The 20,267-nt window shown below is 31.7% G+C and overlaps 1 protein-coding gene and 1 long non-coding RNA gene across 2 annotated transcripts in view; one reads left to right on the forward strand and one right to left on the reverse strand.

Annotated features, from left to right (window-relative positions):
• Window positions 1-339: 339 nt before the first annotated feature.
• Gp150 (leucine-rich repeat domain-containing glycoprotein 150) overlaps window positions 340-20,267 on the reverse strand; it is a 39,414-nt gene continuing 19,486 nt past the window's right edge. Inside the window, exon 2 of the mRNA XM_088277201.1 lies at window positions 340-4,410. Within this exon, the coding sequence (XP_088133327.1) occupies window positions 1,933-4,395 (2,463 nt within the window). The 5' untranslated portion in view covers window positions 4,396-4,410 and the 3' untranslated portion in view covers window positions 340-1,932. The remainder of the gene's footprint in view (window positions 4,411-20,267) is intronic.
• LOC148313942 (uncharacterized) lies at window positions 6,835-9,072 on the forward strand. The gene is made up of 2 exons (XR_015838496.1): window positions 6,835-7,093; window positions 8,383-9,072. It is a non-coding gene; the product is annotated as an uncharacterized LOC148313942 (long non-coding RNA).

The following is a 20,267-nucleotide window of genomic DNA, read 5'->3' on the forward strand; positions in this document are numbered from 1 at the left end:
GTTAAAACCATTATTTTTAGTAATAATTAAGCAAGTCACATATTTATATGTTATTATGAAATATTAGTTTTAATGTTAAAACCATTAATGAAACATATTTTGTCTACTGCCAAAAATTGGCAGTAATATACCGATATGCGATATGCAACAATTTAAAATAAGTTCTTGAATGTATTCTTTCTAAAATGTTAGTTAAGATAATTTGGCTGTCATATCAATATTATAAATATTGCTTTGTTTAAAATATTCCCAATGAGTAAAGGAAATTACTCGTTGGGAATATTATATGTGACTTATGTATGTAATAGGTTTAAATAAATAAATAATTAATGAAACAAGTAGAATTTATAAAAGTTTATTTAATGTTTTAAAGATTATTAACACATTATAATCACAAATTTATTGAAACAAAGTAGTTAAGTTCATGTTCAATACTTTATATAAATACTCATTCATTTTGTTAAGCGTTCTCCACACTTATAGTCTATTCACATTTATGTTTTTCTTCAATACGTAGTTATCTACATATTTCATTCCTATTTTTAAAAATTATAAAATAAGCAAAGTTATTGGTTTACGTAACAATAACTTCATTTAAGTAACAGTAATGTTTTGAAAACATTTTAATTTCATTAGTGAAAATAACAGTAACTTATTAACTTTCGAGTTGGGTGGTGTTCCCGTGGCCAGTGTCGCATACCCCGAGTTAATTTTTTTTAGGTTCAATCCTCATCCTGCTACAACTTTCTTCCTATTTTCAAATTATTTAGGCTTACCCGAAAATAGTGTCGACATTAAATATTTGTGGATCTACACATCTTTTTTTCCCTTAAAAAACTATTTATTTGTAATTTAATAGCTGCATTTTGGTTCCTAACAAGGTTACTTCAATAAAATGCAGTTAATTATGTAAAATTTTAAGTACCTTAAGTGCCAAAAAGTAATATATTTTGGAAAGTAAATATTTTACTTGCTAAATTAGATATGGCTTCAAATATTAAGTTTATATTCATATGCTATAAGTACATAACTCAACCTAATTTCCATTTATTTGTGCATAAGTTTTTGCAAACCCTTATTATTAATTACTTTTCATAATACTTTTATACATGCATTTCTCTCATACAGATAATAATAAAAAAATAACAATTCTGCTTTAGTAGAGATTACAATTTTACTCATGTCACATGATTTTTTTCTACAATTAAAACTGCTTTTAATAAAAACCATTTTTTTTAAATAAATTTAACCATATTGTGCGTTCATATCTATTGACTTTTTTCGTTATTCCAATTTATTTTCAAAGGATGTTTAGGCCAGCCATAGGAAAAATCAAATTCTTAATTTGCATATTTCCTACCTCTACTTATCTCTAAAATATTAATTGTTCCGATAATATTTTAACCAGAGGAAAGGTGCATAACTTATTATGTTGTAATGACTAGCTACTGCAAACAAAAACTGGAAGTATCTATAACAAAGGTCTATTAAATTAGATAATAATAAAATGAATTTAAAAATATTCTCAATTTTATTCAATCAATATTAATATTATTTATTATATCGGACACAGGATTATTGATCTTACGGATGAGATATAAATTTTAAAGGTTTCTTAACTTGATATGAGCAGTTCAATAATGGGCAGAATGGTAAACGTTACACAGAATGGTGATCGCTTAAGCCAGCCAAATATCAGGTCGTGAGCCCTGAGATGCTCAAACTTCCATCTTCTTTAAAAAAAAAAAGAATGGGAAGAACAATATGTGTTTCATATCAAGACACCTTGAAAATTTCTTCAATCACTTTGCATTCCATCCATATGTTGTTTTAAAGTTCCCATAATTTGATTACTGAATGGGATGAGGATATAATCATAATTTATAGTGTCTGTATTAACTTCCCAAAACATAATAAAAAATAATGTGATATTTAAACGTGTTCAGGAGTTATATTGCTATGATGGAAAGGGCTACTTTGATAGGAGATGTCGGTAACCTTGGGTTGACTGCCACCGAGAAGTTGTCTGCTGACCATTGGAGTTTTGGGACCCGTCAGATCTTCAGAGAGTTGCTGGTATACGAGGCCACAGTCCTTCTTTACTCTTCCTTGGTTGGGGGAAGTGATAGATATGATAGCACATCTGAATCCCTTATTATTTCTCACATGAGAGGAGTGCTTGATCAACTTTATTAACATGACCACAATTATTGACATGACAAAGACAGCCATTACCAATGGCAGGAGGTATTGTATATAGGACCTCGCTTTCTCTCTATATGTAACATCCATATCTTTTACCATATCCGGGAGATCGTTCAGGATCTCATCTTCAAGTTCAGACTCATCTATTGTATCTTTATCATCGCCAATTAAAGTTTTCTCAACATTATTGATCTGCAAAATTTTAGACATATCATCCTGCACTTTGGATTTGTTATCATCTGGGAATGTACCCTCATCATAATCATCTTCTTCATCTTCATCGTAATCTTCTCCCATATCGATACGGTTTTCTTCTATCTTTTTCAAAATTTCTTCAACATGAACTTTTTCGGCAGATATACTCTCTTCGCTTGATGTTGGCAAAACTTTAGGACCACAAACAGTTTTAGCTAAAAATCCCCATTTATGTCGAACATCGACAGATTTCTCCGCAAGTTCCATTTTAGAAGAAAGTAAATCTGTAGCAGCTGGAGACACATTATGTTCCCCTAACCAAGTCATAAGACTTTGGAATGCTAGAGTACATTCCAACGGATTACGGGAAATATCCAAAGTGAACAATTTATTTATAGTTTGCAGTTCACGCAAGTTTACTGACTTGATGTTATTGTTAGAGATATTAATAAAATGAAGGTTGTTCATGATACTTCCTGAGGGTATATCTTGCACTGACCAAAGAGAATTCAGTTGGCAAGAGCTGACATCCAGCCAAGTAAGGACGGGATTACTAATAAACAGTTCTGCTGATAAAGTTGTCAGGGGGTTTCCAGCCAGATTTAACTTCCCTAAATCTACATTCATACTGAAGGCCTTCTGGTCCAACACGGTCAAGGAATTGTAAGAAAGGTCAATTTCTATAAGACGTGGTATTTTCTGCAGTGCAGAACCGATACTTTTTATGTTATTGTGAGACAACAATAATTGAGAAAGAGCTGGCATTGTTTTAAAAGTATTATTAGAGATCTTCTCCAAACTGCATTCGGATGCATCAAACAAGTAGATGTTAAACTGTTTAGTTGAGCACACAAATCCTTCTTCAGGAAGGTTCTTCAAATAAGGATTTCGTGCAATTTTGAAAATATCCAATTGAATGTTTTCTTTTATAAGCTGGTCAGACACAAAATCTAAGCTATTACTGGATAAGTCCAAATAATTCAACAAGGTAAGATCGTGGAAAGCTTGGTTATGAATTTTACGGATACCATTACCGCTCAGATTCAAGTTAGAAATTAAAGGTATACTACTGAACATGGAGGGTCCGATGGTATTTATTTTAGCCATACTCAGATCAATTGTAAGCAATTCGTTAATATTAACTCCGATAACCGAGGAAATAGGATTCCCTCTCAATCGTAGCGTGGTCATTTCACTGTTATCGGCAAATAATTCATCAGGAAGACTTTCTAGGTTATTTTCTCCCAAATCAACTTCTTCTAAACCTTGTAGGTTAGAGAACACATTTCTAGGTAGTTCTTTTAGTTTGTTCCCTGATAAATTGATATACATCAAATTAGGTAACTTCGACAATGTGTTATTTGAAATATTTTTAATTCCGCACCTAGCAATTTCTAGTTCTTGAATTGACAAAGAATTAATAAACGGTTCGTTGGAATCTGGATTAATTTCTAGTGGATTATCAGATAAGACAACGAGAGATAATTTGTCATTATAAGTAAATACATCGGGATGTATTTTTTCAATTCCATTACCAGTCAAATTTACGCTGTAAAGTTCGTGCAGTCCTTTAAAGGCAGTTGGACTGATAGATTCTATGACACTGTTGATAATTTGAACACTAGTAATTTGATGAAGTCCTAACTTTCTAAACATCATGTCAGTAAGGACCAAAGGGTATTTTTTATGAATATTTTCAACCACAATTCCGGTTATGTCATCTCCGAATTTCTGCGTGCCGACTTCAAGGCGATTGCAGCGAGCGATTCTAGTATTAATAGAAGCTTTACAGACACAATCCCTGGGACAAGGTTTATCCTCACTAAAGAGGATGTCTTCGGCTATATCGTCGTAGGTATAGTCTTCATATTGATAATCAGTTGCCTGATCGATCTTTCCTTTGTTGAGTTCAGTAGACGTCGGAGGGGGAGGACTGGAGGCAGTCATACCAAAGATGACGAGGACCAGGATGGCCTCCTTGAGGGGCACCCTCATTTTGGAAGGAGATTTCTGGAAAGAAAGAATACCAAGTTTAAGAAAGTTAAATCCCTAAAAGAAACATAAAAATATACTATATAGATGAACTGAGGTCAAGAACATATTTTCATAGTCTGTTGAGTTGATTGACTGTCATCCTGGACCCTGGTGAACAGTGAATTTTTTAAAAGATATCTTGTCCTCTAGGCAAGCTTCAGTTAGTTATAACATGTAATACAGCAATTAAAGGAAGGCTGAATGGTATTTCTCCTCTAGGGACACATACACTTTAGCAGTGTCCAAGTTACACAAGCTGTTATGGATTTGCAGCCCCCAGTGCAGGAGTCATCGCTTACATTCTCTTTTTTCTACTTACTACTTCTTCATTTCCTCTACATTCCTTCTTCAATTACTACCTTTACTGGAAGAAACAACATTTGTAAACTAGGACATCTCTTTATGTGTAACTTTAACACATTGAGTAGGTGCCCGTTGTCCTTATCTGGTTTTTATCGAAGCTAAGATAAGATAAGAAAGAAAAATAGTGTTGTTTCATGTAATGTATCAACTAGATAAACATAGGATGGTTTCTTGAAGTATCAAGGAACTATTAGCATATTCAATACCTGATAGATTTTCGTACTAGCCTTAGAGAATAACAATGCAGCTAACATATTCAAATGGCTTACTTAGAAATGGATCTACAGTGAAGAGCAATTTGTCATTCCACGGGTCGATAAACAATCATTTTCATGCCAATATTGTTTCACCCATTGTGCCGAAACGTCTATTTAACAGGACCGGGTTATGATTTTTTCAAACCTTTTGTTTGTACAAACCAAAATCACTCGTTTGCGAGTGATTTAGGTTTGTACAAACAAAATATATTGTAATAACAAAAGATACAAGTGAAAAACAAACTAGGATAGAAGTTGTCAAAAAATCGATGTCGGAAAGTTGAGTCAGATGTGAAATGAAATATTGTCAATAAAAATTAGTTACCTACTAATAATGAAGGGTTGTTCATTAAGAGCACTCAAGCATTCAATGACATTATGCGTGGAATATAATTTCAGCTAAGAGTTTGTAGGTTCGATTTCCAGGAGGGTTAAAATGTCCTTAAGATCCTTATCCTTGTCCGCCTCCGTAGTGTAATGGTCAGCACGCTCGGCTACCGTTCTGGAGGTCCCGGGTTCGATTCCCAAGGGGGGTAAAATAAATATAAGTGATTTTTTCACTATAATATTTATTCAATATTACCATGGACTGGTACCTGAAGCGGAGGGCTGATCACCTTTCCTTCATGTGTAAACGATTAAGATAACACTGCGTTAATATGACACAGTGCCCTATGCACCATTGGGGTGCGGATAAGGGTTTTATTATTATTAAGATCCTTATTCTTATAACCCTTACTTACTCGCAATAACAGATCTATTCAGCGTTCGGCAACGATAGAAGCCGCACGTCATTTCGCTCCGGATTTTTAAAAATATATATTAGATTTTGGTTTTTTTTAATATTCATTGAAAAAAAATTTTTATAATTGTTTTAACTCCTTCTTACCTTTCAAAAACTCTTTACTTTTCAAAACCATGTATTTATTTCAAAGAAAATCTTATTTTTTCAATACGAAAACGATATTTTAAGAAAGTTAAGTTGTTATTTAACGTATGTAGGGCTTTATGACATCTCGAACGCCGCGCTAAGAGCTGGACGTCTTTCCATGCTCGATTTTATTTTAGATTTATTTTTTATTTTTAATATAAGGAAAAAACTCTTTTCTTTTCAAATTTCAATATTTATTAAAAAAAAAATCAATACAAAAACGGTGTTTGAAGCAAAAAATTCAACTGCATCAAATGTTACCTGGGTGTAAAGAAAATTAAGTTGCTATTTATCGTATATTGGGCCTTAAATGTCGGCGATTTAAGTGCTCGGACGGCCCTGATGGCTGATGGCGTCATAGCGTACCGTACCGCGCCTGCAAGGTTTTATAATAATATGTTTATTCTATATGTAGAGCTCATACCATGGAAATATTACATCATTGTCCAAACAGACTGAGAATGTGTATTGCATTTCGTATTTCTCGTTATCGTCCTCGTGATCGAATGTACAGCGATAACGCAAATCAATGCGAATTTATTTGACAACCCATTCTATTACTGAAAACCAAGGGTTTATGGTAGGGACTGACCGGAGTCATTTCTTCGTAACGTAACACGTTACGATGCGAGCATTCGTTAGTCAGTACAGCGAGCCGAACTCGTTCCGAGTACTTCATCCGATGTTCGGATGCTCGCCGCGAATGTTACGTTACGACGAAATGCTGTCAGTCCCTACCTTTATGAATACCGTACATTATTTTCATATAGAGTGTTTTTTAGAGGTTCGGCTTTTAAACTGGCAACATTGTTTCAACAGCCTGTCAATTTGACAGTTGACAGTTTTGTAGTCAGTACGTTTTGCCATTTCTCCCGTAAATAGACTGAATGACCACTATCCGCGTCGTATGTTCGGTGAATGGGCCGAAGACAATATTCAACTCGATCCTCTGTTTCAACGCAAAATTTTGTTCACCGATGAGGCACATTTTTGGTTAAATGATTACGTCAATAAGCAGAATTGCTGAATTTGGAGTGCAGAAAACCCAGAAGCCGTTGCGGAGACGCCCTTACATTCATTAAAAGTCACTGTTTGGTGTTCATTTTGGGTAGGTGGAATCATTGGCTCATGTTTTTTTAAAGACAATGACCTATTACGGCCAATGAAGAGCGATACAGAACCATGATTACTGACTTCTTCGTACCTCCGTTGAATGGCATTGATGTGATAGAGCTGTGGTTTCAACAACGGGAAATTTGAATTGGTATACCTCAAAAAACACCTATATAATATTAAGCACAACTAATCAAATGAGTTCCATCCGAATCTTCAAGGTGATCTGCCGAGTTGGAATTAACATTTAATCAATAAAAGAGAGAAAAATAATATTCATATAGTGCGCTGTTGATTATTTTATTATAAACCAATTCACAAAAAAATCTGTTTGAAGAAATAACCGCGAAACTGTTTCAAATCGTTTTAAAATGAACTCTTTAAAACAGTTAAAGTAAAGCGACTTCTAAAATTCAAAAATTATCACAATTTTTATCCACAAGTCGCCAACAAAAAAAGGTGAATGATCAAATCTTGCTATCGTGAATTTAATGAATTTGACTAAAAAATCACTGAACTATAATAGGTTTGATCGGAATGACATGATTTGAAGAAAAATAAACGTTTAAATAAAATATTCCAGGATAAATAAACTGTTTCCCAAAAACTAATACGAGTATAACTGTTTCGAAAAATTAACTGTTTCAAAAAATAGTTTCACGTTTTTTGTTACCCTTAATACCAATGAGTATCCGACACGTTACAAAAATCAACAAAAATGTGAAGAAAAGTACATCAAAATGGACAGTTACCTAAATTGGTAATTTACAACAATTTGCGATCGAGATAAACTGCATAAATCCAATATGAAGGACGGTGTATCATGCAGTATCTTAAGATAATTAGATCGCGAAATGGTAGGAAGTAAAAAGTAATAAGTATACATAGTTGCAATGTTTGTAAAATAATCAAATTAACATAATAAAAACTGTTGTTTTTTCACGCAGATAAAATGGTTTTTCGTGTGATGTTAAATTATAATTGAAGAAAATCCAAAGTTCATATTCGTAAATTTCAATTATAGGTTTTTTCAATTTATTGCAAACCGGTAAGTGACACTCGGGTTTTAAACGCTTTTTTTCATGTAAACTACATATGTGCACTGGATTTTTTATCAAATAAATTGAAAATACAAGTAACATAATATACTCCTAAATCATCAGTTTTACGAAATGGTAAGATCTGTAAGTACATATTTAGATCTCTAAATACTTACAGATGGACTACAGGCGTTTCTTTGATTTGAAACGTATTTTTTTTTAAATACAGTTTACTAATTTGTAGATCACTTGAAAACAAGAGAAAAATTGAAAGGCCTACGATTTAATAGCATGAAGACATGTACTAGAAAATCTCGTGAACAACATGTTTATATTAATTTTAAAGTGTGGAGTCGATATTATGATGCCTCATATATTTAACGAGTATACTGTCGATAGGAAAGTGGTAAGTTTGGTTTCTTGTCTCGATGGTAGCCGCCTCCGCATCTCCCATCACATACACACCCGCCGCATTCAAATTGGAGAGAAACAAGACAATTATGTAACCAGGAATACTTTGCTTTTGAACTATGAATGGACTCGAAATATGTATTCATATTCAGATTTTTGTGAATGGAAACGACACGAAGAATTCGAAACAACTCAAACGGGTATTTCAAGAAAAATAATGCACCGCTGCAACTCTTTAATTCTATACGATGGAATTATCCAAAGTGATAAAATCACAAAATTTGACAAAGATAATGTTAAGATGCCCACGCGAATTGGCAAGAAGGGGAAACTACAAATTATCGACACTACCAATTATTGGCACTTTTTTAATGTTTTTTTTCCACATTGTCTTAAGAAAAAAAGACATTGAAGTTAATATTTAGATATCTGAAAAATTCTAAAAGGCAGAGGTAAAAAATAAAATTAGAGGAATCCCTGTATGAATAAATGTAAAAACTTCTTCTTAAATATAAAATGAAGCAAAACATCACGACTTTTTTATTTAACCTGTGCACTGACAATGAGAATTTCAGAAATTCATCATCCAAGATTACATTATAGTTTTATTTTTAAACACGGGCTATAGTGGAAAATTACCTACCGTTGTTTTTATGTACCTACTTGTGGTTTTGTGCAAAGGTATGCATTTTTTTCTGCGCATAGGAAAATTGGTCTCAAGCATAGTTATAATATTTATTTATGCCACCCATATAATGAATCAATAATATTCTTCATTATCAAATGAAATAAATTACATTTTGCAAGCCGGTGTATCGGGGAGCAGATAAATATAATGCATGCGCGACGCGTGAATAGCTAATTCGTGAGCTGTCGCGAAAAGTGTTACACAAGCAGAGTAGTGACGAGGATATTTGAAGAGTACGCTTCCATATTACAGCTGTGTCAATATTTTCAGTCATAAACTCGGTACAAACAATAAAACACGAGATTGGCAACACTGCGAGAGATGTCACCGAGAGATGATATTGGACTGCAACCAATATGCTCTAACTCACTTTTTGATTCATCAAGCATTTATCTTTAACATACATATTTAATCCTAGTCATAATATAACAAAAAACAAAATGCCATGATATACTAAATTTTTATGACGTGTTCAACGAATGGGAATTAAATATATTCTTCTTTTTCTAACCCTTATCCGCACCCAATGCTGCAAAGGACACTGCATCATATAAACGCAGTAAATGAAAACAATGGTTGGCAAACAGTATTTAGTATTTAGTACGATTGTTAAAGATGACATTATAATATGTATATATAATATGTTTTGGATATGTATCAGTATGATATCATAAAAGGAATAGATTTTAGCTAACGGACCATGAAGGTTATATTATAAATAAATTTAGATTTATAATGCTCGATGATTCATGCAAATATGTACATCAATGTGTACAGTACCGAGATTGGTTGTTAAAATATGCTAATATTATAATTATGTACATTAACAATGTCTTAGTTTTACTAATATTACGAAATAGATAATTTTAAAAGCAAGGAAATGTTATACTTTTAGGGTAGGTACCAAATATGAGACAAAAATGTAAAAATATTAAACTACGCATACGGAAGTATCAAGTTTGAGTAACCATGGTCTAAAATAAAATATAATTAAAATACAACTTTGTTTTAAAAATCACGTTAAATATTTTATTTTAACTTAATTATAATGTCTACCGGTTTCGAAGCTAACCGCTTCTTTTTCAAGACTGATTAATACTAATACAAGAATGATTAGTATTAATCAGTCTTGAAAAAGTAGCGGTTAGCTTCGAAACCGGTAGACATTATAATTAAGTTAAAATATGATAGTTATAGTGATTTTAAAAAAAGTTATATTTCAATTATAAAATGGAAAATCACAAAATTATTGCTTCAAATACATATTATAAAATGAAATATTTTAGGTTTTACGAGTAAAACCAAACAAGAAGCCAAACCCCATATCTGATATTGCAATCTGTAAAATATAATATTGATTGATTAATTTTTCTCCCACTCGTGTGTGCTATCGATATATAATATAATCAAAACTGTGTTGTAACCTGCCAATGACAAATAGGCTTTTATCGAAAGGTGCCCTTCAAAAAGGATATATTTTTCACTCCATATTTGTGACACGAATCAATTTGTCTATGAACCACAGTTTTATCGAGCACATCCGATAAAAATGATTACTATGTCAATAAATTAATACTCGTAATGAATGTAGACAAATGTCCACCTCCGTAGTGTAGTGGTCAGCGCGTTTGGCTACCGTGCTGGAGGTCCCGGGTTCGATTCCCAGGGAGGTCAAAATAAATACAAGTGATTTTCACTCTCATATTTATTTAATATCACTCTGGTCTGGTACAAGAAGCGCAGGGCTGATCACCTTGCCTTCGTGCAATTAACGATCAATATAACACTGAGTCAATACGATGCAGTGCCCTATGCACCATTGGGTGCGGATATGGGTTAGAAGAATAAGTGTAGACTTCATTTTCTGTAAATTTATATGATATTTACAACAAACAAAAAAAACTACAGGTAAACTTAGCACAGTAGCAGTTATAAATTATCTAAAATGCCAAATTTCCCAAATTTACCCTTCATACATAACAGTTGTAAAATGTACAGCTAAAGTTTTTTTTTACTAAATATAACTAAATACTATTCCTATTTGATTTTTATAATAGGTCCTCATAAAAATTTCCCGTGATTTAAGTCCAATAACTTCAGAAAAACCAATAACATACACATATTCTTACATATTATTTTATCTTTTCTATGTTTTCAAAACAATATTAATTTTATCGAATTACACAATAAATGCATTAAAATTATCTGTTCTTTGTTTTAAAATTAAATTTATCTGAATATCATATGATATTCATCATATTTCATGAATTAAAGAACATAAATTAATATTGTAAAAGACAAATGCCGATTGCTGGTTAATAGTAAAAGTAATAAAAATACAAAAATATACAAAAACAAATAAACAAATCCACCAAGAAACGCCTAAAGAAAACTTCAACATAAAAATATATTTATTAATAAGCTCCAATTATTGTATATTTTTAAATATAAAGTAGAAATGTCTATAGCTAGTAAAATCTACTTTATATTTTTAAATATAAAGTAGATTTTACTAAGTCTTATACGAGTACAATGATCAAAAATGCAGTCATATTATCAAACATTTATTTATGGGCAAATACATTGCAATATACATAGTCTACTTGAAAAAGGCCGTGATAACCTAGACATAATTATAACTCTCAACTTTCACCACCTCTATCTTATACTTTTGTAAAATTATTATCGAATTTATTCACCTTTATACTATTATTACTGTCTCAACTATAGTAAATAATTAGAGGGTTATAAATAAATATTAATTTACATGCTGTTTAACCTATGGTTAGAAAATTAAATATTTTTTGTAACTACATATTAATTTAAAAAATAAATTATGATTCTTAATAATTATATGCCTAGATATACTCGATGAAATCTAAATACAGACAGAGTTAAAGTTTATGTGATTTAAAAAAAATGTACGAGATTTAACTCATTTATTGTAATTATTATTTTATAAACAGCTAAAACATGTTGATTGTATGACACAGTAAATTTTATAAGGCTTGCTGAGAAAAAAACAAAAATCGCAAGTTTGCAACTTAGCGAGTTTGTATTAAGAGATTATTCGTAAAATTATTGCATCAAAATTAAAGTACCTTACTACAGCTGAAGTGGTATTTTTACGTTATTTGTATAACAGATTATATTTTGAAATTGATTGATAGTTGATCAAGAAATGTGATATTCAAATACTGAGGTGCTGATAGCAGGGCTGGATCTGGACAGGGGCTTTTAGAACAAAAAAACCAAGTGTCGCCGTTTCAAAAAAGGCGTCAGTTTCGTATTTTTTGTGAGGAAAATTAGAAATAAAAGGTTAGTAGTATCTTAGCAAAATTACTTGAAAACGTATTTTATTTATTGATTTGGTGTTTAATTTGAAGAACTCTATTTTTATTTATTTATTAATAGTTAAATAGAACACAGATTTTTTGAGTCTACTAAGTTGTATTTTATTGTTAAAAAACACATAAAAATTAAAATTGTGACTATGGTATTGTTTCGCCTAGTTATAGCATTTTCAAACGAATGTGAAGATTAAATGGACTGACGACCTAAATAGCTATACAATTCTAGGTACTTACGTAATAGTTTTAACACGTTTAACACAATTGTCACAATATTAATTTTCAAGTATTTTTTTAACAATAAAATACAACATAGACTCAAAAAAAATGTATTTGATTTAACAATTAATACGTAAACGTATTTTATTCCTGATCGTTGTTGTCGGTACGACTTGTAAAAAAGGTTCTCAAAACTAATATTTTAAAAATTAAAAAGCAACAAAAAAACAACATATTTAACGAAGTATTTTTTTAATATCGGAAAAAATGTCATTTTAGAAAAAAAACTTTTATTCTATTATCAATATTTTTAATTGCATTATCTCGACTGGGCCCTCTACATGTATTTAATATATCTCTTGTGGATTGTTATGTGTGATTTTAAAATATTTAAAAGTAAAAAAGGAAACAATCAAACTAATAAAAAATACAAACAAAAGAGCGTGTACCCACATCAGTCACATTTGATTTTACGGGGAGTCCCTTCAGTATACGAATGTAATAAGCATCGGATTAATTCAGGAAACTTTAAAAGGCATTATGATTTTATTATTTTATTTATGTATATATTTCTTGTTGAATCCTGAAAAAAGCTATAGAATATTTTTGTTTAATTATCTCTTGGGGAAAACTGTTGACGATAAGAACATAATATTATGTATCTGATGAGGAGTAAAAAATAAAATAAAATAAGTATATGTATTTGTATTTCATCGTAGCTTCCGCAATATATTTTTAACAAGCAATAAAATAATGGTTATTATCACTATAAAAGTTTTTCCCTATTGCGCACTAAATACATTAAAAAAACATAAACAAAATGCCTAAACACATAAGTATATGCGTATGAACTTCTAAAATTGTGGATAAATCTTTATTTATAATATAATATGTTACAGATTTAGAATATTATTCTCGATGATAAAATCCAGTTTTTTTCTTCTGTCTAACCCTTATCCGCACCCAATGGTGCATAGGGCACAGCATCGTATTGTCGTAGTGTTATCTTGATCGTAACTTACATGATGGCAAGGCGATCACTCCTGCGCTTCAGGGACCAGTCCAGTGTAATATTAAATAAATATTAGAGTGTAAAATCACCATATTTATTTTCACACTCCCTGGGAATCGAACCCGGGACCTCTAGCACGAAAGCTAAACACGCTAAACATTCCAAAACGGAGGCGGACAAATATTTTAGAAATATGAAATAAAATATATCAACAATAACTATTGTTTTTTTTTTAATAAAAAATAGAAGGTATTCACACTACGTATGTAGTTAACCCGGCATTCCTCCATTGTAATCGACCACCAGAAAAAGTGTCGTTATCTTTTTATTTTAAATAACATTTTCACAATTTTGTGTAAAAAATTAATCATTTTATTTATATCCAATCTTATCAGCGTATGTAGTTAAAAGGCAGACAAAAAATACATGGTACTTTATCTGTTTATTTTGCAGTTTATCATTATATGTGCCAACAAGGTCGATTTGTTGATATCATGATATACTTATGGTATATTGATGAAACTCTATTATAATTCATATATGTATTTGCTTAATTGAACACTCGCTGACGATCGAGCGAAGTCGCCTTAGGTGTTTTAGGAATGGTATCTAGAATTTTAACCCTTTTCGGTCCCCAAAAATAAAATAAAAAAATAATAATAAACTAGGTAGACAGTTACATTCCAATTGGAAAAAAATATTTTGTCCTCTGCTCCACATACTGTTGTAATAGATACGAGTGACAAAAATGTAAGCCTGGAATTTAAATAAATAATACTTATGATGAAAAAATGTCGAATAACATCCGACATGGGACCTAAGAGGAAAAAATCGATGTCGAATGAGATTCGACATTGCACCAGTAAGGGTTGAACAAAATTTTTGTAATACAGTAAAAGAAATAGCTGTATTGAAAAAATAAGCTTTACTTCGAAATAATTATATGGTTTTGAAAAGAAAAGAATTATTGAACGGTAATGAGTTTAAGAAAATATATTTTTTAAACATATTCTAAAAAACGAAAATCAATATACAATGTACATTCTTTTAAAAAAATCGGGCAAACGTGCAGCCCTGACCGCGGCTGAGCGGATTCTGATTTGAACGCTTGAGACGCACGAGATCTCAGCGTTAATTCATCGCCTGCTGCTTTATGATATACTTACTACTCCTTATTTTGTTTCTCTTCATCGACAATAACTTCCGTTACATTCAGTATCCATTTGATGTATGTATATCGCTCACTCCTTTCAACAACGTCATATATAAAAAAAAACTTGATTTTTCAGGAGATCGTTTTTAAAGTTTAAAAATATAATAAATGTATTACAAATAAATACCAAGCCACTTATTTAACTTTTTATTGTGCAACAGATTTTTTTAGGTAAAACCTGAATGTTTTTTCTCCATTTGAAAAATATTTAGTATTTAAAAAAAAAATGTGGTTGTCCATAATGGGTAGAATTGGTGAATGTTACACGTGTGTAAAGTGATCACTCAAACCAGCCTATGACGGTCGTAAGCCCCGTAAATGCCCAGACTTCCATATTCTTCTTCATCTTTGATGAGATATCAAAAAATAATATAAAAAAAAAATAATTAAACAATACCTTTTATTCAAAATGCAAAAACAACACTTTCTGCCCTGTAGCGAATAAATATTATGTTAAAAATATACCGCTTTTGCTGGGATATAGTACATTTTCTGGGCATTCCGAAAACATGCACAAATGAAAATTGTCGATTTTTGATTTATGACGTTCTTGAAAGGAGTGAGCGATATTTTAAAGAATCAATCCAATGAGTAAGGAACAATTATTGTAATCAAATGTAGTTAAGATTAAGTTAAAGCATAGGTAGGTCAATAAATTTAGCGAGAAAGTGAGCTGCCAATTTTGCTTTTAGCATGATCCAATAAAATTGCTGGGTTTAACGATATTTAATCATTTAGCTTTGAATTTTATTTGTTGTTATTATATTTATTATATTATTTTTTAACTGTACATGTTGTTTCCTACGCAGAAATGTACTCACAGATAAAAGGTTTTTTTTTTAACAAAATCTTTAAATGTCATTATTTATTGTTTCGGCATAAAGTTTGTAGTAAGACACGATTGAAATATAAATAAAACAGTTGTTTTTTACCACTTGAGTATTATATTTTAACGACTAGTATCGGAAGCATCTGCAACTTCCGAAACTATTCGTTAAATTATAATACTTAAGTGGTAAAAAAACAAGAATTTTATTAATAATTTAATTATTCAAATGTCTTTTTCCCGGCTAATATTGACAATTAATTTTATAAAAGATTTTTTTGTTGACATCTCATCCAAGATGAAGAAGAATATGGAATTCTGGGCATTTACGGGGCTGACGACCGTCATAGGCGTTAAGTGATCACTTTACACACGTGTAACATTCACCAATTCTACCCATTATTGACAACCACACTACTGAAATTCTTGGAAGTTCTATATATACATATGAACCAATTTCGAAACGTTATTTGGACACACTCAAATGTTGTTTATAAAAGATCGTTCGCTCTTTTCTTCTCATTATAACTTCTATGCAGGAGAACACACTGTAGATTGCAGGCACTAGGGTGGTCGGCCGGGATAATTTTACAATGTCGTTTCTTGCACATTTTCCGAGAAATGTGTGGAGGATTCGCCATTAGGTTCTACCTGAATCATGACACGCATTCCTAGCTTCTTCCACATCCCAGCTTATAACCTGCAACTCTGGCTTGTACGCACAAAACAAAATACATACAATACAATAAAACTTCGATATAACGGACCTCTATTTAACGCACTTCGGATATAACGGATAAAAATCTGGTCAGTAAATATATTACGCATTTTCGTAATTTTAGAAAGTTGATTATAAAAAAAACAGCAAACTTCAAAACCGTAAACAAAACTTGATTCCCTTTTCAAAGCAGCAAACATCAAACAGCAACATCACTTCACGACGAATGTCCGAAGATAACAAATAAAATTTTATTCGTGTTTTGATTGTTTATTTATATCTATTATAAATATGTATTATATCTATTATATTGTCCGCCTCCATAGTGTAGTGGTTAGCGCGCTAGGCTACCATACTGGAGGTCCCGGTTCGATTCCCAAGAGGGTCAAAATAAATATTAGTGATTTTTCAGTATAATATTTATTTAATATGACCCTGGACTGGTACCTGAAGCGGAAGGTTGATCACCTTTCCTCCGTGTATTTAACGATCAAGATAACACTGCTTCTATACGATGCAGTGCCCTATGCACTTTTGGGGTACGGACAAGGGTTAGAAGATTATAAATATAGTTTTCATATTTTCAAATAAAAAGTTATTTCATTTATTTTAAACCTGTTTTTATATAACGGACTTTCGGTTTTACCGGACATCCGCTCCCCCGCAATTAGTCCGTTATATCGAGGTTTTACTGTACATCTTCTTACATCAAGTTGCTTTCTTCAAAGCGTGAGCTTTTTCTTTTCTTTTCATACAGCCGTTTTTCGAACAAATGCGGCAAATATTGTAATTCCGAGATAAGTCTTTGTAATATTGTTATTGTCTTCTGTTGATCGTAAACCGAAAATGTTTGGAGTAAGCAAAGTATACTTTAAGTTGATACAGATTTAGTAAATGTGTGCTCAGACTAAGAGTTATACCTTATACCTATACAATTTACATACCTGTATAGGTGCTGGCGAATTTGTTACCCTCTTTTTAGAGCCTAACCGTCTCTTCGAAGAAAAAGAGTTGCCTCGGGGAATTATATACCGAATGGTAAACACCGAAGAAAGAGCTGAATTTGCCTACTCCGATTTCTAAGAATGAAATATGTATAATTTTGGTTAAATTAATCATTTTCAAGATTGTTCATACTCATCTACACGTATGTTGATAACGACGTTACATTTATGTTTTTGCATTAATTAAACCATACATTCGGAGAATTTAAGAAATTTAATGCTAGCTTCTTCGATACCGGAAATATATACGATCATTTAAATCTGTGTAGGGAACAGGAGGGATAATCTAGTGTGAGCCGATCAGGAACTTCTCAGCATTAATTTTACAGTTAATCCATGTATTATTTTATATTATACATTAGTTTTTTTCCATGTTATGAAGCAATACCTACGGGTTATATTCACATATTTTTTATAAACTAGAAAAAAATCACAAGGTTTGTTGTCACAAAATATTGTCAAGTATGAAAACTGACAAAAAATTGTCTGTGTATCCGGTACGCATTAAATATTTTTAGAACAGATATCTTTTCTCTCGCGCGTAGGTCATACGGGTTAGCGCGGAATGGTGAAGAAAAACCGCGCGCATCACGTACGTTCGTATGTGTAGGGCGGTTAATTCAGCTTTTGGATTCGATCCGGATATATGTACATATTATAAATCAATGGTGGAAAATCGACTTAATTACAATATGTATTATTGACGATGAAAAAGTACGCATAACAATTATTTAAATATGAAATTTATTCTTTCAAACCGTTCATTTATCATTTGTTATGAGTGCAGAAAGTCAATGACTTTAAAATTCTACATTTTACTTTAAATATTGCAACTGATGGATTCGATGATAAAAACTGTCCGATTTTATCGAACGATTCATTAGTTACATTAGATTATAAATTGAAATTATTGATTTTACAGACATGTGATGGGCCGCGATAATTTGTTTTGTATGTCAATCTAGTCACGTGTTCCTTTATAACTAGATAAACCATAGTAGATTATTACCATGAAATCGCGATTCAATTTTTATTTAATAATCAGAGTCGTTACGGTATTTTTCCTGGTAAAAAATAAGTCATCATTTTCCTTTGTTCGTTTACTGGAAAGAATAAGCATGTTTACAACATTTTGAGTGTGTTCAAATACTTGTTCACAAAATCTGGATTATCTCCAATTACAGGAGTTATTTTCATATTATTTTTTGATATCTCATCAAAGATGAAGAAGAATATGGAAGTCTGGGCATTTACGGGACTTACGACCGTCATAGGCTGGTTTAAGTGATCACTTTACACACGTGTAACATTCACCAATTCTACCCATTATTGACAACCACACTACTCAAATTCTTGGAAGTTCTATATATATGAACCAATTTAGAAACCTTGTTCTTGAATCACTAGAACTTCACTAGAGACATCTATTGGTGAGATGTAAAGAAGCTTTTTATTAAGCAGAAACTCTTATATTAGTATGTGAGATCCGAATCCTGGATTATAATCACACACATGAGAAACGCCAGAAAATACCATTTTCATTTTTATTATTAAGCTTATAATTTGACCAGATAATTTATTTACAACATTTTGAGTGTGTCCAAATACTTGTTCACAAAATCTGGATTATCTCCAATTACAGGAGTTATTTTCATATTATTTTTTGATATCTCATCAAAGATGAAGAAGAATATGGAAGTCTGGATGGACATCTCACCAATAGATGTCTCTAGTGAAGTTCTAGTGATTCATGAACAAGGTTTCTAAATTGGTTCATATATATAGAACTTCCAAGAATTTGAGTAGTGTGGTTGTCAATAATGGGTAGAATTAGTGAATGTTACACGTGTGTAAAGTGATCACTTAAACCAGCCTATGACGGTCGTAAGCCCCGTAAATGCCCAGACTTCCATATTCTTCTTCATCTTTGATGAGATATCAAAAAATAATACAATAAGCATGTTATAGATACGAGTCTAAAGAGTTTTTATTTGTCTCTAATATAAGGAGGCTGTAACTGTTAATTTGTTAAAACATAATGTGAGCATAAATTATATAGTAATACTATATTTATCTCGACTCTTGTAGTCCTGGTTCCAACCCTAGTGAATGAAAGTGAAGCATTGAGTTTTCAAAAGAAGGATAAAAGTAGACTGAACGCAGTCGAAATGTTATCTCTCGGACAAAAGTGCGGCAAAACGATGAATAATAGATGTTTGAATGGTGACATAAGGAAGGAATGCAAAGCTAATCTAAACATTATCGATAAAGTTAAGAAAGGTGTGTTGCGATGGTTTGGACATGTGGAAATAATGAGTGAGGAAATAACGGTAAAATAAATTTGTGAGGCGAATTTAGTTGGAAAAAGGAGCAGAGGAAGACCGAGAAAAAGTTATCACGATCAGGTATGTCAAATACTTGAAAGCGGTCAGGTTATGAGTCGAAATATTCGGAGAGTATGTATGAAAGGGTGCATGAACTTCGAAGAGGCGAAGAATGTTAGCAAATTTAGTTATTTATCTTCATCATGAATTCATACCAAAAATGATGTAATTTTAAGTAAAAATCTAGAGAGGGCTTTAAAAACAAGATAATATATGAGTAGTATATGTACAGTAGCATTAACATGAATAATATGGGCATATTTTTTTTGAATTACCTAACGTTGAAGTGACTCTGAAATCTAGC

The sequence above is a fragment of the Brachycentrus maculatus genome, unplaced genomic scaffold, assembly GCF_059751285.1.
Source record: "Brachycentrus maculatus isolate JH-2025_06_01 unplaced genomic scaffold, ASM5975128v1 h1tg000004l, whole genome shotgun sequence".
NCBI lineage: Eukaryota > Metazoa > Arthropoda > Insecta > Trichoptera > Brachycentridae > Brachycentrus > Brachycentrus maculatus.